Source organism: Melanerpes formicivorus, unplaced genomic scaffold, assembly GCF_026170545.1.
Source record: "Melanerpes formicivorus ecotype bairdi unplaced genomic scaffold, bMelFor1.0.p_v2 SCAF_36, whole genome shotgun sequence".
Lineage (NCBI taxonomy): Eukaryota > Metazoa > Chordata > Aves > Piciformes > Picidae > Melanerpes > Melanerpes formicivorus.
In genome coordinates, this window is record NW_027142388.1 from 687,141 (window position 1) to 710,455 (window position 23,315).

General features: G+C 56.6%; 1 protein-coding gene across 1 annotated transcript in view; it reads left to right on the forward strand.

The window, feature by feature from the left end:
- The first annotated feature begins 1,043 nt into the window (after window positions 1-1,043).
- The window catches only part of GGT5 (gamma-glutamyltransferase 5), a 31,566-nt gene continuing 9,294 nt past the window's right edge, over window positions 1,044-23,315 (forward strand). Inside the window, exons 1-8 of the mRNA XM_068157160.1 lie at window positions 1,044-1,720; window positions 10,670-10,800; window positions 13,165-13,260; window positions 16,731-16,920; window positions 17,858-18,015; window positions 18,421-18,570; window positions 18,976-19,109; window positions 20,949-21,151. Of these exons, the coding sequence (XP_068013261.1) occupies window positions 1,560-1,720; window positions 10,670-10,800; window positions 13,165-13,260; window positions 16,731-16,920; window positions 17,858-18,015; window positions 18,421-18,570; window positions 18,976-19,109; window positions 20,949-21,151 (1,223 nt within the window). The 5' untranslated portion in view covers window positions 1,044-1,559. The remainder of the gene's footprint in view (window positions 1,721-10,669; window positions 10,801-13,164; window positions 13,261-16,730; window positions 16,921-17,857; window positions 18,016-18,420; window positions 18,571-18,975; window positions 19,110-20,948; window positions 21,152-23,315) is intronic.

Genomic DNA, 23,315 nt, shown 5'->3' on the forward strand with positions numbered 1-23,315 from the left:
CACAGGTGGATTCCCTTCTCCCAAGTCTAGCTGGCAAAGTATGCCAGACAATGTCTTTTGGAAAGACAGCAGGAGCCCAGGGATCAGTGCTGGGTCCAGTCTTGTTCAACATCTTTATTAAGGACATTGATGAGGGGACAGGCAGGGACAACTCACACTAGATCAGGCTGCTCAGAGCCACATCCAGCCTGGCCTTCAAAACCTCCAGGGATGAGGCTTCTACCACCACTTCTCCCTGGGCAACCTCTTCCAATCTCTCACCACCCTCATGGGGAAGAACTTCTTCCTAATATCTAATCTAAATCTCCCCTCCCCTAGCTTGGATCCATTCCCCCTAGTCCTATCACTCCCTGACACCCTCAAAAGTCCCTCCCCAGCTTTCTTGGAGCCCCCTTCAGATACTGGAAGGCCACAATTAGGTCTCCTCAGAGCCTTCTCTTCTGCAAACTGAATTTGCTCCATGTCTTGTCCCAAACCTGAGTCCTTTACCTGGTGTGCAAAATTGAGTCAACACACGGAGCTGAGATGTTTATTTCATTCCAGTTCTGCACACACATAAAAAAGGCTGCAAGGTGGTCACAAGCAGAGCCAGCACACCTCTGAGGATCTTAAAATGACTACAAAGAACAACTACACACTTCTGGCTGCAGCTGTAATGGTTAAACAGATTCCTCCTGCACACCCTGAAAGGGTTTGAGAGTGGTCATGTGTAGTCTGTGTGGTAGGAGAGCAGCAGAGCAGTGATGGAAGACTGTGAGGGGGCAAATCTGAAGAGCTGAGATGTTGGTTTCATTCCAGTTCTGCACACACAAAAAAAGGCTGCAAGGTGGTCACACACAGAGCCAGCACACCTCTGAGGATCTTACAATGACAGCAAAAAACCGCTGCAGAAAAGCTGACGACTGCTTAGTCATTGCCGACTCCACTTTACATCTGAAAAGAGAATTTACCCTTCCCTTGTCTCCATACAGCTGCTGTTCTCGGTTGAGGTTAGTTTCGAGCTACCAAGTCTTGATGCCCTCCTCACCCTGCAATACCTGATGTTGATCTGGGCTTTTATTAACCGTTAGCTCTTCTCTTCTCGACAAGGTGTGGGGAGGTTGTGTGAAGGCAGTAACCAGTGTTCAGATATCATCTTGCAGTGCTCCGGCAGTGAATGCGTTAAATGCTTTCATCAGACAAGGAGGAAAAAACAAACAAACGAAAACCCCAAAGCCATATGGTGGATATGCCAGAAGAAGTTTATAAAAGGGAGTGAAAAAACCCCTCACGTCCAAGAGGGCAGGAAAGGAGCGGATTGGGACCTTTTGAGAAGCTTTTAATCTCAAACAGAAGGCAATTCTCAGTGCCGGAGTGGGGGGCAGAGCCCACTGCAGTGAGACCTCCCTCCCCGAAGTGAGGGGCTCTTCCACCCCTCCTACCCGAGGTGCGGGGCTTCTCCACTCCTCCCACCCGAAGTGCGACGTGCCTTCACTTTCCCCTGGGCCGAGCCGACGCCTTGCCAGAAGCCGGAGAAGTGGAGAAGTCTCGCTGCTGCCTCCGCCGGTGCCGGAGCAGCCATGTCCCCGGGGAAGGTCTGCTGCCTGCTGCTGCTTACCCTCGGGGTGCTGGCCGTGGTGATTTCCCTCGTGGTCATACTGACTCAGCCCAGGTGCGGTCCCGAGCGCTATCTGCACGGTGCCGTGGCCGCCGACACCGAGACCTGCTCCGCCATCGGCCGGTAGGTGCAGGGACCCCGCGGGTTTCCAGGTCCTGTGTCGCGTTCGTGGGCTCGGACCGACGTGACGGGGCTGCAGGAGCGAGCGGGGGCTCTGCACTGGCCCTGCTGTTGGGGCTGCGTCGCTCCCCGGCTGCTCTCTCCCTCGGCAGGGGAGCGGCTGAGGGAGCAGATGGAGCCCTGCCTCTGGGGCTGGGGCTGGTTTCGTTATCCGACGGCACAGAAATTGGCAGCTCTGCGAAGCTGTGGCCCCCTGGAAGGTGCAGAGATCTCTAGCATAGGAATACAGGGCTGGGTTTCAGTGGGGAAGCAGGAAATTAGCTGTTTGGTGCTAAGTCTGTCAGGTAAGTGGCTTAGAAATGAGTTAAGGAAAAAGCGAGAGGAGCTTCAGCGGAGGCAATGCAAGCTGAGAGAGTTGGGGTCTGGGCACTCCAGCTTTAAGGATGTGTTTCTGGACCAGAGACCGCAGCAGGTGTGTTGGCTACACTTTGTGCTGGGAAGTGAAGTACAGATTCATTTGAAACTCAGGACAGCCTCAGCACAAAAGGCATCACTCGGGAGGAAAGATGTAGGCTTGAAAAGATGCCCAAGCTGTGACACTGCACTCCGGGTAACAGCTTCTCTTTCAAACACTTTGACACTTCAGTTATTATTTTACTGTCACTTCAAGTCCTCAAACACTTGTACACACAGAAGTGGAAGGATGGCACGTCAGAAGCTGTGTGTGATGCTGGATGCTGCAGCACTGGCTGCTAGAGCTGTGTGCTCTGCCCTGTGGCTGTGGGAGTGAGGTAGGACGTGGTGCCACGGCACCATGCTTGCCACCTCACACGTGGCTCTTGCAGAGAAGTGCTGGCACAGCACTTGGGGTCAGTGGGAGCTGTGGCTGCATGCATGTCATGAGATGGGAAGGGGTTTTATGGTAAGCCCCAGGTTAGTTCTTCAGAGGGCAGAAGTGCCTCTGAAATGAGCCAAGGGAATCGGAGCAGCCCATGACTGGATTGGGTCTGCTGGGAGAGCCACAGCACTTGTTCTGCTGCAGAGGGGTTTGGAGCACAGCCCTGTGAGGAGAGGCTGAGGGAGCTGGGGTTGCTTAGCCTGGAGAAAAGGAGGCTCAGGGGTGACCTTATTGCTGTCTAAAACTACTTGAAGGGAGGTTGTAGCCAGCTGGGGGTTGGTCTCTTCTCCCAGGCAACCAGCACCAGAACAAGAGGACACAGTCTCAAGCTGTGCCAGGGGAGGTTTAGGCAGGATGTTAGGAAGAAGTTCTTCATAGAATGAGAGATTGGCCATTGGAATGTGCTGCCCAGGGAGGTGGTGGAGTCACCATCACTGGAGGTGTTTAGGAAGAGACTTGATGGGGTGCTTGGAGCCATGGTTTAGTTGATTAGATGGTGTTGGGTGATAGGTTGGACTCGATGATCTCAAAGGTCTCTTCCAACCTGCTCTATTCTATTCTATTCTATTCTATTCTATTCTATTCTATTCTATTCTATTCTATTCTATTCTATTCTATTCTATTCTATTCTATTCTATCCTATCCTATCCTATCCTATCCTATCCTATCCTATCCTATCCTATCCTATTGCCACTTACAACCTGAAGTGGTGTGGGATCAGCTGGAAGGTGCTGAAGTGAGAGCCACAGAAACTTGTGGTCAGGCTGACAAGTGACCAGCTTTGGCTGGCTACTGCTGCTGTGCTGTCATCTGGCTTTGTCCCTTCTCTCTGCAAGCAGCTCCACCTGCTTCCCTACCTTCAGCTGTTGCCTCAGCTTGCCTTCAGTGCACTTGCTGACAAGGTCTGTGGTGTCCCCCCAGTCTGGCAGTCCACCTTAGATTTCCCACAGACAGTTTGCCACTAATCCCCACAAAACTCTGTCCTTGCTCCAACTCCTTGCCATGCTTCCCCCCACCTTTATCCCAGCCTGGGGATACCCTTGCTGGACTTCTTTTCCCCTCTTCTGCCTTATTGTTGCCTCAGCAGCAGCTCTGGGGCTGCTTCTCTTTCTCATGTGTGCCCATCTCCCTACGATGGTGTTTGAGCTCTTGCAGGATCTGCTTCTAATCTCCTTATCCTACCAGCACCACACCACCAGCACTGCCAAACTGCTCATCCTTGTGGGCTTTCTTCTGCTCTCATCCTGCCTGCACAGCTCAGCCACATCACTCCTCTCCCATTCCTCTGCCTGAGGCACACTTGACCACTCTCCTTGTTTGTGGTCCACCCTGGGGAGCTCTGAGTTTCAAGGAGCATAATCCCTTTGTCTTTTCTGTGCCCCAAGGCTGTTACCAGATGCAGTCTTCTCAAGGAAGCTGTGCCTAGGCTCTGCCAGCTCAGGATTGGAACCAGCACATTTCTGCTGTCATTGCTTAGGCATCACTGCAGAAGCAACCTACCCAAGCTGGTTAATTCCTTGGTGACCAGAGAGATGTGCATCTTTGTATACAGATAAAAAAAAGAGAGTTTAAAAGAAGTTCAGGATCAATATGGTTGAAACAGTTAACAATCAGTTTTAGAGCATGTTTTGGTTTGTTTTCCCCAGACCACTTGGGCAAACTGGAGTGAATTGGTTGAAGTGGAGGCAGGATACAAAGTCTTTGGCTTGGTACCTGCACACTGCAGAGCCTCCTAGCACAGATTTTCTAGAGTAGCTTCAAACAAGTAAAATAAGGTAAAAGACAAATTTCCCTCAGTCTGAGGAGTGCTTTTAGTGGAAACATATGAAAAGGCTAAAGAGCAACCTCCAGCACGGTGGCAAAATCAGTTAGGGCTTGGGTAGGGCAAAACTACACCCAAATGGAAACCACCTGTGTTAGCTGAGCCTGCTTGCCCCACTGGGGAGAGCAGGAGGCATTGCAACCAGTCCTCAAAGGCACACACAGTGTTGCTTTGTCCCTGCCCTCCGCCACAGACCCTCTCTCTGCTGGGCTGCCCACCCACAGCCACCCCTTTCATCCTGCAAACCCCACCTGGGCTCCCAGGAATTCATGAATCATAGAATCAATAAGGTTGGAAGAGACCTCAAAGATCATCAAGTCCAACCTCTCACCCAAGACCTCATGACTACTAAACCATGGCACCAAATGCCACATCCAATCACCTCTTGAACACCTCCAGAGATGGTAAGTCTGCCACCTCCCTGGGCAGCACATTCCAATGACTAACAACTCTCTCTGGGAAGAACTTTCTCCTCACCTCCAGCCTAAACTTGAACTGGTGCAGCTTGAGGCTGTGTCCTCTTGTTCTGGTGCTGGTTGCCTGGGAGAAGAGACCAACCCCCTCCTGGCTACAACCTCCCTTCAGGTAGTTGTAGACATCAAGAAGGTCTCCTCTGAGCCTCCTTTTCTTCAGGCTAAACAACCCCAGCTCCCTCAGCCTCTCCTCTCAGGGCTGTGCTCCATACCGCTCCCCAGCCTCATTGCCCTTCTCTGGACACATTCAAGAGTCTCAATGTCCTTCTTAAACTGAAGGGCCCAGAACTGGACACAGGACTCAAGGTGTGGCCTAACCAGTGCTGAGCACAGGGCACAATGACTTCCCTGCTCCTGTTGGACACACTATTCTTGATGCAGGCCAGGATGCCATTGACCTTCTTGGCCACCTGGGCACACTGCTGGCTCATGTTCAGCCAGCTGTCAACCAGTCCCCCCAGGTCCCTCTCTGTTTAGCAGCTCTCCAGCCACTCCGACCCCAGCCTGTAACGCTGCATGAAGAGGATGTTCAGACCACCTCCAGTGCAGGATGGGCAGCAAACCAGCTGCACTGGTCTGGTGCCTGAGGACTTGGAAGCAAAAAGCAGCACCTAATCTCTGACCTACTTACACATTTTGTTCTTTAATTAAAAAAAACATCTTCTTTCCTCATGAATAAAGAGTAAGCCTCAGCCCACATGCTCTGTGAGTTGCCCTTAGCAGCACTGGAATTGCTGGGACCTGACACGATGCTGCGCTGCTTCCAGTTGCTGCCGTTGGAGGCAGAGTCCTTGTGTGCTCCTTACAGAGCTTTCAGCTGACCCTTATAGAATCCTAGAGTCATCTGGGTTGGAGAAAGACCTTTAGGGTCATCCAGCCCAAGCATTCTCTGACTCACATCAAGTCTGGTGCTAAACCATGTCCCTTAGCAGCACTTCTCTGCATCTTTTAAACATCTCCAGGGATGGAGATTATTGAGAAGAACTCAAGTGAACCTCTTGAGCAAAAAAAAAAGCAATCTTGTCTCTCAACAAGCAGGAGGTTGTGCTGGGGGAAACAACCCAAGGCCCTCATGTTTCCCTGACTGATAGTTGAGCTGTGAAGGAAGGGTCAGTGAAGGAACCCCCTGGCTCTGAAATGTGTTTGAAGGAGCAGGAGGTGTGGGACAGACTCACAGCACCTCTTTGCTGCTCTTTTTCTTCCCAGCTTGGGTTTTCCAGCCCTGGAGATGGTGTTTGTGTGCTCTGGGGCTGAAATCTTGATGCAACCCTGGCTGCCTGCTGAAAGTGAGCTATCTCAGCAAGCCTCTGGAGTGGCATCATCCTTGTTGGAGGTCCTGTGGAAGCCACCAAGGCCACTGCTCTTAGCCAGCAGTGCCCAGCTCTCAGTGCTGGGGTTGGGTCTGTACCTGCAAATGGTTGTTTTGCTGCTGGAGACTGAGGACTGAGTGCAATATTGTGCAGCTCTCTGGTCTGGACAGGGGCTTTGCTCTGGAAGGAAGCTTGTCCCTAAGTGAAGTGAAACACTTAGTTGAGGAGGGCTAAGAGGCTAAAAGGAGAGCTTTCAAAGCAGGGATGTGGATTTGGTACTTAGTCCACCTCAGTAATTTGTCCTTGTGTCAAGAAGTTGTGAGGACTCAGGAGGTGATTTCTCTGGCACTGAGTGGTACCCAAACCCACCTTCACCTCCAGCTCTGAGCCACTTCTTCCCTCCTGGCAATGGAAGAGGCTTTTTCCAGACACACAGAAAGCTTTGTGCTCCCTACCATGTGCTGGCTGAACTCTGCCATCCGTTGTGCTGCACCCCTTTGCTCCCCAAATGGCAGAAGCAGGGAGTCAGCAGGAAAAGTGCTCATTCATAGTATCATAGTATCATTCAGGGTTGGAAGGGACCACAAGGATCATCTAGTTCCAACCCCCCCGCCATGGGCAGGGACACCCCACACTAGATCAGCCTGGCCAGAGCCTCATCCAGCCTGGTCTTAAACACCCCCAGGGACGGGGCCTCGACCACCTCCCTGGACAACCCATTCCAGGGCTTCACCACTCTCATGGGGAAGAACTTCCTCCTCACCTCCAGCCTGAATCTCCCCACCTCCAGCTTCATTCCATTCCCCCTAGTCCTATCACTACCTGAGATCCTGAGAAGTCCTTCCCCAGCCTTCCTGTAGGCGCCCTTCAGATACTGGAAGGCCACAATTAGGTCTCCTCGGAGCCTTCTCTTCTCCAGACTGAACAGCCCCAACTCCTTCAGTCTGTCCTCACAGGAGAGGTGCTCCAGCCCTCTGATCATCCTTGTGGCCCTTCTCTGGACACGTTCCAGCACCTCCACATCCCTCTTGTAATAGGGGCTCCAGAACTGGACACAGTACTCCAGGTGGGGTCTCACCAGGGCTGAGTAGAGGGGGAGGATCACCTCCCTCGACCTGCTGGCCACACTTCTCCTGCTGCAGCCCAGGAGCTGATTGGCTTTGCGGGCTGCAAGTGCACACTGAGAGCTCATGTTGAGCTTCTTGTCCACCAGCACCCCCAAGTCTCTCTCCTCAGGGCTGCTTTCCAGCCAGTCCCTGCCCAGCCTGGATTTGTGCCTGGGATTGCCTCGACCCAGCACTGGGGTTCACTGCAGTGGGGCAAGCTGCCCTGCCCTGGCCCAGCATCCATCTCTGATCCCAGCTCTCCAGTGCAGCCCAGCAAAGTCCCTGCGAACTGACTTCTGAACTCAACACCTGCCTGGGGCACAAAGTGGGGGTGGAGAGGGTGAGGATGGTGAGGATTTAGCAGTCAGAAAATCCCTGTGGCCCTGGGAACCTCAGTTCTAGGCAGAGAATCTGCTGCAAAAATCCTCTTGAGTGGTGGCCCAGCAGCATTTCTGATGAATGTTTCTGTCCCTAAGGATTTGCCTTCCCCTTCTTCTGGATCTTAAGGGTTTGGCAGCTGTCCCCTCTTTACAGAAACACATGTGGCTTTTGCTCTTCGTAAATCTTGAGCAGGCAGCTGTCATGCAAAGGGTGGTCTCCTCCCAGTCCCCAGCTTTCTTTGGCAGGGGAAAACCAAAAAGCCAGAATAATCGAATAGTTTCACATTTCCAGTGCATCTGAAACGGCTTCAGGGCTCCTTCTAGCCCAGGGCAGAGCAGCAGACTTAGTCTGCAGCCCCATCCTTGCTGTGTGCACTGTGCGAGCTCAGTGCCCTCATTCACCTCTCCTGGGAGGGCAAAGCTCCACTTTGCTGCTGCTAGAGCAGGGCTGGATTGTTAACATCCTCTTTTGCAGCTGCTGCCTTTAAGGAAACTCCATTAATGGCCAAACCCTCCCGCTGGAACTAAGTGACAGGAAGGATACAGGACAAAGAGTGTTGTTATCAGATCTCCTCAGCTGCTACACTAAGATATCTCTAGAGAGATCTTGCAAGGCATCAGGCTTTGGTTGAGATGGTGATGGCTCTCTGGGGTGGGGGTGTGCCGTTCTCATTGTGCCAGCTGCAGCAGAATTGTGCTGCTGCACAGAGCCAGGCATGGCCAGGCATGGCTCAGGTACTTGCTGCCCTGTGTGGGCTCCTGCAGGGCTGGCTCTGTAGGCTATGGCAGGAGAATAGAATAGAGTAGAGTAGAGTAGAGTGGAGTAGAGTAGAGTAGAGCAGAATAGAATAGAATAGAATAGAATAGAATAGAATAGAATAGAATAGAATAGACCAGACCAGACCAGACCAGACCAGACCAGACCAGGTTGGAAGAGGCCTTTGAGATCATCGAGCCCAACCTATCACCCAACACCATCTAATCAACTAAACCACAGCACCAAGCACCCCAGCCAGTCTCTTCCTAAACACCTCCAGTGATGGTGACTTCACCACCTCCCTGGGCAGCACATCCCAATGGCCAATATCTCTTCCTGTAAAGAACCTTCTCCTCACCTCCAGCCTAAAGCTCCCCTGGCACAGCCTGAGACTTCTCCCAGGCAACCAGCACCAGAACAAGAGGACACAGTCTCAAGCTGTGCCAGGGGAGGTTTAGGCTGGATGTTAGGAAGAAGTTCTTCATAGAAAGAGAGATTGGCCATTGGAATGGGCTGACACAGATCTTGCAAGGCATCAGGCTTTGGTTGAGACGTGGTGTTGCTCTGGGGGGGCTGCCGTTCTCATTGTGCCACTTGCATCAGGGAGCAACCTAATGGCCCAGGGTGAACTCTGCCCACCTAGCTAGATGAGAAAGCCATGGTGGGGCTAGATTCCCAGGCATCACTTGCAAGGAGGTGGCAGGGCTCTGGCTGAAAGCAGGCGAGGCAGGCATCGGGAGCTGAGTGTGATGCACCCAAAGTCAGCTCAGAGTGGGGTTTGTTGTGTTTCAGCCTCCAGAGAGCGTGGAGGGAAAGCTGTCAAGGCTGCAGAGGGCACTGAATGGCTGTGGGTCCTGGGCCTGGTGCTGAGACTGAGATCTTATTTGTCCTCCCTGAGCTTGGTGGAGCCCAGGGCACAGCTTCAAACTGGAGTTTGCAGGGCTTGCATTCTCCTGGCTCTGTGGCTAACTGGCGCTGTTGGATGGAGGAAGCTGGTTGAGGTCATGCTGAGAAGGTCCCCAGTTTCCATTCTCTGGGTGTTTGGCACTACATCTGCAGTAGCTAAAGGGTCATTAACCACATTGTCACTGCAGTGAGCAAGTACTTGGGAACGTGCAGAAAGAGGCCTCCCAGGCACACAACTATTGAATTCTGAAGCTGACTACCTGTGGCCAGCCTTTAGAGCACGCCAAGCAAGCATGGCTCTGGCAGAGCTTTCTAGTGATGAGGAGAATCTGTATCAGCTGTGTCCCAGCCTCTGGCAGCAGTGTCACTCCAGTCTGCCACTCTTTTACTTTCCCTTCTGGCTTTGCCTTATTTGAGCAGCATCCCAAGCAGGCAGAAACCTTCCTAGCAATCAGCAGCGCTGGCCACCGGCAGGCTGTGCACGGAAACCCCACCCCAGCCCATTTCCACTGCAAGGCAAAGGGGCTTTACAGCTCTGCTGGAGGGAAGTGTCTGTTGAGCTAAGTTTCTTCAGCAGGAGCTCATGGCTGGGTGCAGCATGGGGCTGCCTTGGAGCCTCTGTGTGCTCTGCTGTGGCTGTGCCTAGGCAGACACAGTTGGGGGGGATTTCCTCTACAGCTGGTGGAAGTTTATGTTTTGTTTCTTTCTTTGTGTTCTCTGTGGGGATTCAGGGAGAGGGTAGGTTAAGCCCAGGCCTTACCTCATCCAGGAGCAATGAGATAAGGCCTGAATTTTGTGCTTCACAGGGACCTTTACATTCCTGCCTCAGTGCCCCTGGCTTGTTGACCAGCACGTGCCTTTCCATTTGGGATGGCAGACAGGGAGCCAGAAATCAGCTTTTTGGTTCCCAGCACACAGGAAGCTCTCTCCTCCCCTGAGAGCATCCTCCCCCACCTCTGGGAGCTTCTTGTTTGCAGGCAGCTGCAGGTCTCTCTGTCCCATCACTCTTCACCCAGAGGAAGACCAGCCCCTCACAGGTATGGGCCTGGCTGCTTTTTCCTGCTCTCCCTGCCCTGCCTCTAACTTTTGCTTCTCACTCCCACCAAGGCAGGCAGGCAGGCAGGCAGGCAGGCAGGCACCTTCCTGCATGCTCACTCCCCAGGGTGCTGCCAGTGGCTTTCTCCAGCTGCCAGCTCTCTGCCTTGCAGGTGCCTCAGGGACAGGTTTTCACATGGCTCCTCCATTCCATCCCTCCTGGACTCCCACATTGTCTTTTTTTTCCCCTCCCTCTCCACCACAGGGACATCCTGAGGAGTGGAGGCACAGCTGTGGACTCTGCCATCGCTGCCTTGATCTGCACCTCGGTGATGAACCCCCAGAGCTCAGGCCTGGGTGGGGGGGTCATATTCACCATCTATAATGCCAGCACAGGTATGTGCCAGCCCTGGCTTCTCCATGGTGCCCTGTCTGCCTGCAGACACCCAGCTGCTGTGCAGGAGTCACAATCCTTCCTCTTCTTGCAGAGCATTTGTATTGTTTTCTTTTCCTATGGAATGTACATCCTCTGGTCACACACCAGGGCTTTGCTGTGTACCAGGGCTGGGAAGGAGTACAGAATGGTCCTCTGGGTACAGAATGAACTGACCCTGCCTCTCCTTCCCCATCCATAGTAACCCCATGTTACAGTCCAGAGACAGAGAGCTGGCAGTGCAGCAAGGTGTGAGTGGTGCTGCCTGCTGGGCTGTGTGGTGCAGAGGGAGGTGCCTGTGCCTATGCTGGCTGTGGGGGTGCCACTGGCTCAGCTGAGCCCTTGGGATGGGACTTCAGGGGCCCATCCTGCCCAGCAGCTCAGGCAGTGCCTGCTGAGACAGGGAGGCGGCTCAGCATCTCCCACTGCCCTTACTGGTGTGGGCAGGAGTGCCCAGAGCAGCAGTGAAACCTCCAGAAGATGCCATCCTCACTTCAGGAATCTCAAGCCAGCAATGGTCAGGGCCTGCTGGGAAGCCTGTCTGGGTTTGCCTTAACCCTTACAGTTGTGGTCCTGCTTTCATGTGTTTAGTGTGGGGCTTGGGGGGTGGTGCTGGGGTTTTTGTTTGTTGATTGGTTTTCCTTTTGTTTGTTTGTTTTTAATCTATCTTGGCCCTGAGCTTATAGGTCTCAATAGCCAAATCACCACTGAACACAGCAACAATATTGTTATTGAAAATCCCTGCCAAGTCCTCCCAGGGTCACAGCTCTGGACGTGCTTGGCTGTGCCTTAGGCAATAGCAGCATTTGGCAAAACACTGCTGGCTTTGTTCTTTTTTTTCCCTTTTGGCAGGGCCACTTAACTTTGTCTCCCATCAACAGCCCTCCTCTGCTTGAGGAATCATGCTGCTGCACAGAGCCATGCGTGGCCAGGCATGGCTCAGGTGCTTGCTGCCCTGTGTGGGCTCCTGCAGGGCTGGCTCTGCAGGCTGTGGCAGAATAGAATAGAATTAACCAGGTTGGAAAAGACCTTTGAGATCCTTGAGTCCAACCCATCATCCAACACCATCTAATCAACTAAACCATGGCACCAAGCACCCCAGCCAGTCTCTTCCTAAACACCTCCAGTGATGGTGACTCCACCACCTCCCTGGGCAGCACATCCCAATGGCCAATCTCTCATTCTATGAAGAACTTCTTCCTAACGTCCAACCTAAACCTCCCCTGGCACAGCCTGAGACTGTGTCCTCTTGTTCTGGTGCTGGTTGCCTGGGAGAAGAGACCAAACCTCACCTGGCTACAACCTCCCTTCAGGGAGTTGTAGACAGCAATAAGGTCTCCCCTGAGTCTCCTCTTCTCCAGGCTAAGCAACCCCAGCTCCCTCAGCCTCTCCTCACAGGGCTGTGCTCCAGACCCCTCCCCAGCTTCGTTGCCCTTCTCTGGACACCTTCCAGCAGCTCAACATCTTTCCTAAACTGAGGGGCCCAGAACTGGACACAGGACTCAAGGTGTGGCCTAACCAGTGCTAAGTACAGGGGCAGAATGACCTCCCTGCTCCTGCTGGCCACACTATTGCTGATCCAGGCCAGGATGCCATTGGCCTTCATGGCCACCTGGGCACACTGCTGGCTCATGTTCAGCCTTGTATCGAGAAGAGAAATCCAAGGCAGAGCAAGAGCCAAGCAATGGGCTAGGCCTGAAATACAAGTGCACATGGGTGGGCTCTGGGTGGGTTTCTTTTTTCACACTCTCAAGCTCCCTGGTACATAGAGGAGAGGCTTTCAGTACCACTGTTCTTCTTATGAGCTTGAGGGACACCTCTGCATCACTTGGAAAATGGCCCTCTAAGAGTTTGGTGGGTTGAAATTACACCACCACTACCCCCAATTTGAGAGAACTACACCCCAGAATAAAATTGCCAGATTAGTTCAGTGGGATGGAAGCAAATGAAGCTAAGTTTCCAAGCAAGACTACAACCTAGCAACAGGAAATGCATGAGGCACGCCTCACACCTCTGATATGTGCCACCTGTAGAGAAAGTGCAGGAAGCTGCCAAGCAGCATGGCCCACATCCCTGGCCCAGGAGTCCTGGGGGAGCCCTTGACCTCCTGGAGGCTGGCCCTGGCCTCGCCTCTGCACCTTTGCTAGCTCTCACTGTAAGTGACAGCACGGCAGCGAGCGGCTGAGTGCAGCCTGCCCCTGCCCGGGTGATTGCCACGCTGGGATGAAGGCTGCAGGGCAGCTCAGCAGCCTGCCCCGGGCTCTGGGCTGCCTGAAGGGTGCCCTCAGGCAAGACAAAGTCGTGCATTGCCTGCTTGTCCTTTGCAGGAGCAGTGGAGGTGATCAATGCCCGTGAGACGGCCCCACGCGTGTCCCCGCACGGTCTGCTCTCCGACTGCTCCGCGGCTGCTGCTCTCCACATTGGTGAGGCACAGGCTGGGCCACGGGGCGAGCTGGGGGCTGGGGGAGCTCAGCACCTTGCTGGCTTTATCTGAGGCTCTGTTTAATTGAGCATGCTCAGAATCACAGAATCTCAGCTTGGGAGACCCTCAGGATCACCAGGTCCAACCCAGAACCCTACTCTGCAAGGTTCACCCTTAAACCATATCCCCAGGCACCACATCCAAACCACCTTTAAACACCTCCAGGGTTGGTGACTCCACCCCCTCCCTGGGCAGCACATTCCAAAGCCTGACCACTCTTGCCATGAAAGAATGTTTCCTAATGTCCAGTCTAAGTTTACCCAGTGGCAGCTTGAGGCTGTTCCCTCTTGTTCTATCTGCAGACTGTGAGCAGCAGCCTCTCTACCACCTCCTTTCAGGTAGTTGTAGAGAGCAATGAGGTCTCCCCTCAGCCTCCTCTTCTCCAAACTAACCATCCCCAGCTCCCTCAGTTGATCTTCATCAGATTTATTCTCCAGGCCCTTCACAGCTTCCTTGCCCTCCTCTGCACTGGCTTCAGCACCTCCACATCTCTCTTGGATTGAGGTGCCCAAAACTGGACACAGTGCTTGAGGTGTGGCCTCACCAGAGCTGAGTACCAGGGCACAGTCACCTCCCTGCTCCTGCTGGACACAGCATTTCTAACTCAAGCCAGGATGCCATTGGCTTTCTTGGCCACCTGGGCACTGCTGGCTCCTATTCAGCTGCTTGTCCACCAGAACCCCCAGGTGCCTTTCTGCCAGGCAGCTTTGCAGCCACACTGCCCCAAGCCTGCAATGTTGCTTGGGATCCTCCTGGACTGACTTCTGCCGGAGTAGGGAAAAGCGCTGGGCCCTTCAAAGTCCTGCTCCACAGCAGCATTGGCAACCTGAGCAGTGAGGAGCGGGGAGCAGAGCATGAGGAGCAGTCACTGCCTGACTTCTCTTTGTAGGAAGCCTGCATTTCACAACCAGCAGTTTCCCAGCAGTTCTCACAGGGGGGAAAAACCAAGGTCAAGAGCTGCTCAGGCTCTGGAAATGAAAGCAACCCATCTGGTGTGCCTGCCTATGTCCTTACCTTGGGGAAGCAACCCAGAGCACCAGGAGCTGAGCTGCTGGGCTCCAGCTCAGCTCAGCTGCCTCTCAGCCACCTTGCTGCCATCTGAGGAGGCTGCCCATCCATGTGCTGTCCCCACTTTGGCAGCAGGCACTCTCACTTTAGCAGCACATCTTGGCTCTCTCTACGTTCCTTGCTGCATTTGTTCTCCTTCCCTAGCACATTTTCTTGTGAGGCGTGTCCTAGTTCTTGAAGGGAAGGGGAAGAAAAGCCTGGGAAGGAACTGGGCACAGCTCTGGTTGGAAGGGACAGTTGTAGGTCTCTGCTCCAACTCCTGCTCCAAGCAGGGTGGTGTCAGAGTTAGCTCATGCTGCTCAGGGCCTTGTCTTAGCATGTATTTTGAGCTTCTCCAAGGATGAAGGATTTCATAGCTTCACTTGTCCTGGCATCTGACCAGGGTCCATGTGAACACTTCTGCACTCCTGTCCAGCTGCCATCTCCCTTGCTGCAAGAGCTGCCTGCTGCCTCTCCTGCTTCCACTCTGCCATCTCCCTTGCAGCAAGAGCTGCCTGCTGCCTCTCCTGCTTCCCCTCTGCCATCTCCCTTGCTGCAAGAGCAGCCTGCTGCCTCTCCTGCTTCCACTCTGCCATCTCCCTTGCTGCAAGAGCAGCCTGCTGCCTCTCCTGCTTCCACTCTGCCATCTCCCTTGCTGCAAGAGCTGCCTGCTGCCTCTGCTGCTTCCACTCTGCCATCTCCCTTGCAGCAAGAGCTGCCTGCTGCCTCTCCTGCTTCCACTCTGCCATCTCCCTTGCAGCAAGAGCAGCCTGCTGCCTCTCCTGCTTCCACTCTGCCATCTCCCTTGCTGCAAGAGCTGCCTGCTGCCTCTCCTGCTTCCACTCTGCCATCTCCCTTGCAGCAAGAGCTGCCTGCTGCCTCTCCTGCTTCCACTCTGCCATCTCCCTTGCTGCAAGAGCAGCCTGCTGCCTCTCCTGCTTCCACTCTGCCATCTCCCTTGCTGCAAGAGCTGCCTGCTGCCTCTCCTGCTTCCACTCTGCCATCTCCCTTGCAGCAAGAGCAGCCTGCTGCCTCTCCTGCTTCCACTCTGCCATCTCCCTTGCTGCAAGAGCTGCCTGCTGCCTCTCCTGCTTCCACTCTGCCATCTCCCTTGCTGCAAGAGCTGCCTGCTGCCTCTCCTGCTTCCACTCTGCCATCTCCCTTGCTGCAAGAGCAGCCTGCTGCCTCTCCTGCTTCCACTCTGCCATCTCCCTTGCTGCAAGAGCTGCCTGCTGCCTCTCCTGCTTCCACTCTGCCATCTCCCTTGCAGCAAGAGCAGCCTGCTGCCTCTCCTGCTTCCACTCTGCCATCTCCCTTGCTGCAAGAGCTGCCTGCTGCCTCTCCTGCTTCCACTCTGCCATCTCCCTTGCAGCAAGAGCTGCCTGCTGCCTCTCCTGCTTCCACTCTGCCATCTCCCTTGCTGCAAGAGCAGCCTGCTGCCTCTCCTGCTTCCACTCTGCCATCTCCCTTGCTGCAAGAGCTGCCTGCTGCCTCTCCTGCTTCCACTCTGCCATCTCCCTTGCTGCAAGAGCAGCCTGCTGCCTCTCCTGCTTCCACTCTGCCATCTCCCTTGCTGCAAGAGCTGCCTGCTGCCTCTCCTGCTTCCACTCTGCCATCTCCCTTGCTGCAAGAGCTGCCTGCTGCCTCTCCTGCTTCCACTCTGCCATCTCCCTTGCTGCAAGAGCAGCCTGCTGCCTCTCCTGCTTCCACTCTGCCATCTCCCTTGCTGCAAGAGCTGCCTGCTGCCTCTCCTGCTTCCACTCTGCCATCTCCCTTGCTGCAAGAGCTGCCTGCTGCCTCTGCTGCTTCCACTCTGCCATCTCCCTTGCTGCAAGAGCTGCCTGCTGCCTCTCCTGCTTCCACTCTGCCATCTCCCTTGCTGCAAGAGCTGCCTGCTGCCTCTCCTGCTTCCACTCTGCCATCTCCCTTGCAGCAAGAGCTGCCTGCTGCCTCTCCTGCTTCCACTCTGCCATCTCCCTTGCTGCAAGAGCTGCCTGCTGCCTCTCCTGCTTCCACTCTGCCATCTCCCTTGCAGCAAGAGCTGCCTGCTGCCTCTCCTGCTTCCACTCTGCCATCTCCCTTGCAGCAAGAGCAGCCTGCTGCCTCTCCTGCTTCCACTCTGCCATCTCCCTTGCGGCAAGAGCTGCCTGCTGCCTCTCCTGCTTTCACTGTGCACTTCTGAGCCTGGCTCCAGCATCCCTTAACCCCTTCTGTGAGGTGCAGCAGGAAGGGTAGAAACAGCAAAGGGAAGAGAGGAAGCCAAGCCTGCTTTTGGAAGCCTCTGGGCATGCACACCTCCCTGTGAGTGCTTCCAGAGCAGGCTGATGCCTCAGCAGGTGTGAGCCTGGCTGCTGTGCTCCTCAGGTCCGCGCTGGATCGCGGTGCCCGGGGAGCTGCGTGGCTATGAGGAAGCTCACAGGCGCCACGGCCGCTTGCCTTGGAGAGCCCTCTTTGAACCAACCATCCAGCTGCTCTCCCAGCCCCTCGTCATCTCTCCAGCCATGGACAAGATCATCCATCACCCAATGTTCTCTGTCCCAGGAAAAAGCCTATGGTAAGAGCCAGGGATTCATAGAATCATAGAATCAAGAAGGTTGGAAAAGGCCTCAAAGATCATCAAGTCCAACCTGTCAGCCAAGACCTCCTGACAACTAAACCATGGCACCCAGTGCCACGTCCAATCCCCTCTTGAACACCTCCAGGGATGGGGACTCCACCACCTCCCTGGGCAGCACATTCCAGTGGCTAACAACTCTCTCTGGGAAGAACTTTCTCCTCACCTCCAGCCTAAATTTCCCCTGGTGCAGCTTGAGACTGTGTCCTCTTGTTCTGGTGCTGCTTGCCTGGGAGAGGAGACCAACCCCCAGCTGGCTACAACCTCCCTTCAGGTAGTTGTAGACAGCAATGAGGTCTCCCCTGAGCCTCCTTTTCTTCAGGCTAATTCACTTGCAGTTTGAGGATGGCTGCTCCCTCAGCTTCAGAGCCTGTGCTGCCGTGGGGTGCAGGCAGCTCCTCCAGCTCTACTCAGTAGAAACTTGCTGTGGAGAGAGAGAGGGAACAGCAGAAGTGCTTTTTGAAAGCAAATTTCTGTCAGCACCTTTTATTATTATTATTATTACTTATTCCTTTTTATTTTGCAATTTAGAGTGGCTTGGCAGAGCAAAACTGTCTGCTAAGCACATCTGCTGCTGAGTGCCAGCTGGCTGCCTCCACCTGGCTGGAGATCATCCCCTGGCAGCAGCAGACACTCAGCTGGAGCAACCTGCACTGAGCTGAGCTGGTTAGGTCCCGTGGAGCAGACTGTGTGTGGGGAAAGAGAGCCTGGTGCTGTGGGTGGCAAGCAGCTGAGAGGTCTTCTCCAAGCAGCCTGCAGAGTAGCACTGGCTGAGGAAGGGCAGAGCACACAGAAACCAGCCCAGCTTTGGGTGGGGAGCAGAGCTGGGCACTGGGACAGAGTGAGCTGCGGTGTGATGGATGTTCTCCTTCCACAGCCCACTGATCTGTGTTGGGCAGAGGTTTCTGAGGCGTGGAGAGACCTTCATGTGGCCAGCACTGCGGCGCACCCTGCGGGCTGTGGCGGAAAACGGATCCGCAGCATTTTACGAGGGGCAGATAGGAAAGGCCCTGGTGGAGGACATTAGGAAGGCTGGTGAGTAACACCCAGAGTTAATAACCCTAGGCAGGGCTTGCCCCAGCAAGTGCCTGACAGGGAGTCAGTAGCAGGAGAAGGCAAGCACATGCCACTTTGCTTGCCACTTGGGCTGGTGGCTGGCACGGGAAGGAGCCACCTTGCCCCAGCTCTTACAGCTCAGGCTCAGAAGCAGGGCTGGGAGACACCTACTGCTGTAGCAGCCACCCCCAGTGCTCATGCACTGGGCCTCTCCAGCTCCCTTAGGCTTTGTGATGCCCTGGGATGTGGCAGTAGGTGAGGACATACACAGAGACGTTGGGGGGTGCGGTAGAAGGCATTTGGAGTTTGCTCCCACGTCACCAGCCCACAGCACCTGGCAGAAGGGAACTGATGTCCACCTCCATGTCTGGTTTTCTGCTGAAGGCTCCAGTATCTCCCTGGAAGACCTTCAGGCATACAAAGCAGAGGTGTCCACAGCTCTGAACATTACCCTGAACAATCACACCACCGTCTTCTCTCCTGGGCCGCCCCTGGGAGGTGCTGTGCTCATGTTCATCCTCAAGGTATTGGAAGGTAAATCCCGCGGGGAAAAGGGGAGGGGGCAGCCAGAGGCTTGCAGGGTGGTGCTCCAGGGCAGTAGAGAAGTAAATGGGAAGGAATGGAGCTGGTGAGCCAGAAGGGCAGCAGCGTGCCCCTGCTGGGCAGCAGGGTGAGGAGCTGGCTGGTTCTTACCAGGGGATCAGCATCACTACAGCTGAAGGGTGCATGATTTCCCCAAGGCTTCAAGAGGAATTAAAGTCACAGCAGAAATGAGTACCTGGTTGTTTGTGTGCTCACACACTGCTAAAGCAAAGGGGAAACTCCATCAGGTGGGATGGGAGGAGGAGGAGGTTTCCTTTCAACTTTGTTTTTTAAGAGCTCTTGAATAAAACCATGGTCTTGGGCCTATAACCAAAACCATGTCATGCTGCTTTGCAGCATATAAACTGCATGAAGCATCCCTGGCCACCCCTGAGGAGAAGGTGGAAGCCTTCCACCGCATTGCAGAGGCCCTGAAGTTTGGCAACATGCTGAAATCCCACATGAGTGACCCAGCCTTCTCCAAAGCCCAGGTGAGCCAGCACGGTGCCCAAGGACAGCCACAGCCACCCAGGGCCAAGGCAGCTCCTACACTGCTGCTGGCCACAGCAGGGAGCCAGCATGGTGCACAGGGCCTGCCACAGCCACCCATGGCCAAGGCAGCTCCTACACTGCTGCTGGGCACAGCAGGGAGCCAGCACGGTGCCCAAGGACTGCCACAGCCACCCATGGCCAAGGCAGCTCCTACACTGCTGCTGGGCACAGCAGGGAGCCAGCACGGTGCCCAAGGACTGCCACAGCCACCCAGGGCCAAGGCAGCTCCTACACTGCTGCTGGGCACAGCAGGGAGCCAGCACGGTGCCCAAGGACAGCCACAGCCACCCAGGGCCAAGGCAGCTCCTACACTGCTACTGAGCACAGCAGGGAGCCAGCATGGTGCACAGGGCCTGCCACAGCCACCCAGGGCCAAGGCAGCTCCTACACTGCTGCTGGGCACAGCAGGAGCAGCAAAATCCATCTCCTGCTTTGTTTTTCCCACCCTGCATTGCCACCCACTCCTTTTAGCCTTTGTGCCAAGCCCTCAGGTAGCCTTGCTGCTGCCAGCACAATGCTTCAGAACCAGGCGATGCTCTGCCACCCTCCTGCCATACTTAGAGCTGCTGGTCCAGAGCAATGCTGCTGGAGTGGCCAAGGCAGAGACAGGGTTTGGCCAGCTGCCATCTGCAGGATCTCCTCAGCTGCAGGCCTGATGGAGGAGGTAGCTGTGCTCATGCCAGGTGCCTCAGTACTGAGCTTGTTCCATTTGCTGTGGTGAGAGTGGCCTGGGGCTCCATGATGCTAGTGCAGATGCTCAGGCTCTGGCTGCTGGGGTTGCTGTGTGCCTGAAGGAAGCTGTGTCCATGCCTTGGTGTCACACAGCTCAGTGTCCTTGCCTTGGTGTCACACAGCACAGTGTCTGTGCCCTGGTGTCACACAGCTCAGTGTCTGTGCTTTGGTGTCACACAGCTCAGTGTCCGTGCCTTGGTGTCACACAGCTCAGCGTCTGTGCCTTGGTGTCACACAGCTCAGTGTCTGTGCTTTGGTGTCACACAGCTCAGTGTCCTTGCCTCGGTGTCACACAGCTCAGTGTCTGTGCCTTGGTGTCACACAGCTCAGTGTCCTTGCCTTGGTGTCACACAGCTCAGTGTCCGTGCCTTGGTGTCACACAGCTCAGTGTCCTTGCCTCGGTGTCACACAGCTCAGTGTCTGTGCCTTGGTGTCACACAGCTCAGTGTCTGTGCCTTGGTGTCACACAGCTCAGTGTCCTTGCCTTGGTGTCACACAGCTCAGCGTCTGTGCCTTGGTGTCACACAGCTCAGTGTCTGTGCCTTGGTGTCACACAGCTCAGTGTCCGTGCCTTGGTGTCACACAGCTCAGTGTCTGTGCCTTGGTGTCACACAGCTCAGTGTCCGTGCCTTGGTGTCACACAGCTCAGCGTCTGTGCCTTGGTGTCACACAGCTCAGTGTCTGTGCCTTGGTGTCACACAGCTCAGCGTCTGTGCCTTGGTGTCACACAGCTCAGCGTCTGTGCCTTGGTGTCACACAGCTCAGTGTCCTTGCCTTGGTGTCACACAGCTCAGTGTCTGTGCCTTGGTGTCACACAGCTCAGTGTCCGTGCCTTGGTGTCACACAGCTCAGCGTCTGTGCCTTGGTGTCACACAGCTCAGTGTCCTTGCCTTGGTGTCACACAGCTCAGTGTCTGTGCCTTGGTGTCACACAGCTCAGTGTCCGTGCCTTGGTGTCACACAGCTCAGCGTCTGTGCCTTGGTGTCACACAGCTCAGTGTCCGTGCCTTGGTGTCACACAGCTCAGTGTCCTTGCTGTGCCTGCAGGTGAGTGTGGGCACCCTGCTGTCAGACAGGGTTGCTGAGCTCGTCAGACAACGCATAGACAGCCGTGGGGACCACCCCCTCAGGCACTACCAGTTGCTGGAGTCTATCTACAACCCGGGGTACAGCAGCAGGGGCACCAGCCACATCTCCGTGCTGGCTGCGGATGGCAGTGCCGTGGCGGCCACCAGCACCATCAACTACCCGTGAGTAGAGTGCAGGGCACCCAGGGCGAGGAGGGCACAGGGCACCCAGGGCAAGGGGAGAGCAGAGCACCCAGGGCGAGGGGAGCGCAGGGCAGCCAGGGCGAGGAGGGCACAGGGCACTCAGGGCGAGGGGAGCGCAGAGCACCCAGGGTGAGAGGAACGCAGGGCACCCAGGGCGAGGAGGGTGCAGGGCACCCAGGGTGAGGGGAGCGCAGGGCCCCCAGGGCAAGGGGAGTGCAGGGCCCCCAGGGCAAGGGGAGCACAGGGCACCCAGGGCGAGGAGGGCATGGGGCCCCCAGGGTGAGGGGAGCGCAGGGCACCCAGGGCGAGGTAAGAACAGAGCACCCAGGGCAAGGAGGGCGCAGGGCACTCAGGGCGAGGGGAGCGCAGGGCACCCAGGGCGAGAAGGGCGCAGGGCACACAGGGTGAGGGGAGCGCAGAGCACCCAGGGTGAGGGGAACGCAGTGCACCCAGGGCGAGGGGAGCGCAGGGCACCCAGGGCGAGAAGGGCACAGGGCACCGAGGGCGAGGGGAGCGCAGGGCCCCCAGGGCGAGGAGGGCGCAGGGCACCGAGGGCGAGGGGAGCGCAGGGCCCCCAGGGCAAGGGGAGCGCAGGGCCCCCAGGGCAAGGGGAGCACAGGGCACCCAGGGCGAGGAGGGCATGGGGCCCCCAGGGTGAGGGGAGCGCAGGGCACGCAGGGTGAGGGGAGCGCAGGGCACCCAGGGCGAGGTAAGAACAGAGCACCCAGGGCGAGGAGGGCGCAGGGCACTCAGGGCGAGGGGAGCGCAGGGCAACCAGGGCGAGGAGGGCGCAGGGCACCAAGGGCGAGGGGAGCGCAGGGCAACCAGGGCAAGGGGAGCGCAGGGCACCCAGGGTGAGGAGGGCGCAGGGCACCAAGGGCGAGGGGAGAACAGAGGACCCAGGGTGAGGAGGGCACAGGTCACCCAGGGTGAGGAGGGCGCGGGGCACCCAGGGCGAGGAGGGCGCAGGGCACTCAGGGCGAGGGGAGAACAGAGCACCCAGAGCGAGGAGGGCACAGGGCACCCAGGGCGAGGAGGGTGCAGGGCACCGAGGGCGAGGAGAGCGCAGGGCACCCAGGGTGAGGAGGGGGCAGGGCACCCAGGGCGAGGGGAGCGCTAGGCCCCCAGGGCAAGGGGAGCACAGGGCACCCAGGGCGAGGAGGGCATGGGGCCCCCAGGGTGAGGGGAGCGCAGGGCACGCAGGGTGAGGGGAGCGCAGGGCACCCAGGGTGAGGTAAGAACAGAGCACCCAGGGCGAGGAGGCCGCAGGGCACTCAGGGCAAGGGGAGCACAGGGCACCGAGGGCGAGGAGGGCGCAGGGCACTCAGGGCGAGGAGGGTTCAGGGCACCCAGGGTGAGGAGGGCGCAGGGTACCCAGGGCATGGAGGGTGCAGGGCACCCAGGGTGAGGAGGGCGCAGGGCACTCAGGGCGAGGAGGGCGCAGTGCACCCAGGGTGAGGGGAGTGCAGGGTACCCAGGGTAAGGAGGGCGCAGGGCACCCAGGGCGAGGGGAGCGCAGGGCACCCAGGGTAAGGAGGGCGCAGGGCACCCAGGGCAAGGGGAGCACAGGGCACCCGGGGTAAGGAGGGCGCAGGGCACCCAGGGCAAGGGGAGCACAGGGCACCCGGGGTAAGGAGGGCGCAGGGCACCCAGGGCGAGGGGAGCACAGGGCACCGAGGGCGAGGAGGGCGCAGGGCACTCAGGGCGAGGAGGGTTCAGGGCACCCAGGGTGAGGAGGGCGCAGGGTACCCAGGGCATGGAGGGTGCAGGGCACCCAGGGTGAGGAGGGCGCAGGGCACTCAGGGCAAGGGGAGCACAGGGCACCGAGGGCGAGGAGGGCGCAGGGCACTCAGGGCGAGGAGGGTTCAGGGCACCCAGGGTGAGGAGGGCGCAGGGTACCCAGGGCATGGAGGGTGCAGGGCACCCAGGGTGAGGAGGGCGCAGGGCACTCAGGGCGAGGAGGGTGCAGTGCACCCAGGGTGAGGGGAGTGCAGGGTACCCAGGGTGAGGAGGGCGCAGGGCAGTCCAGGGTGAGGGGAGCGCAGGGCACCCAGGGTAAGGAGGGCGCAGGGCACCCAGGGCGAGGGGAGCGCAGGGCACCCAGGGTAAGGAGGGCGCAGGGCACCCAGGGCAAGGGGAGCGC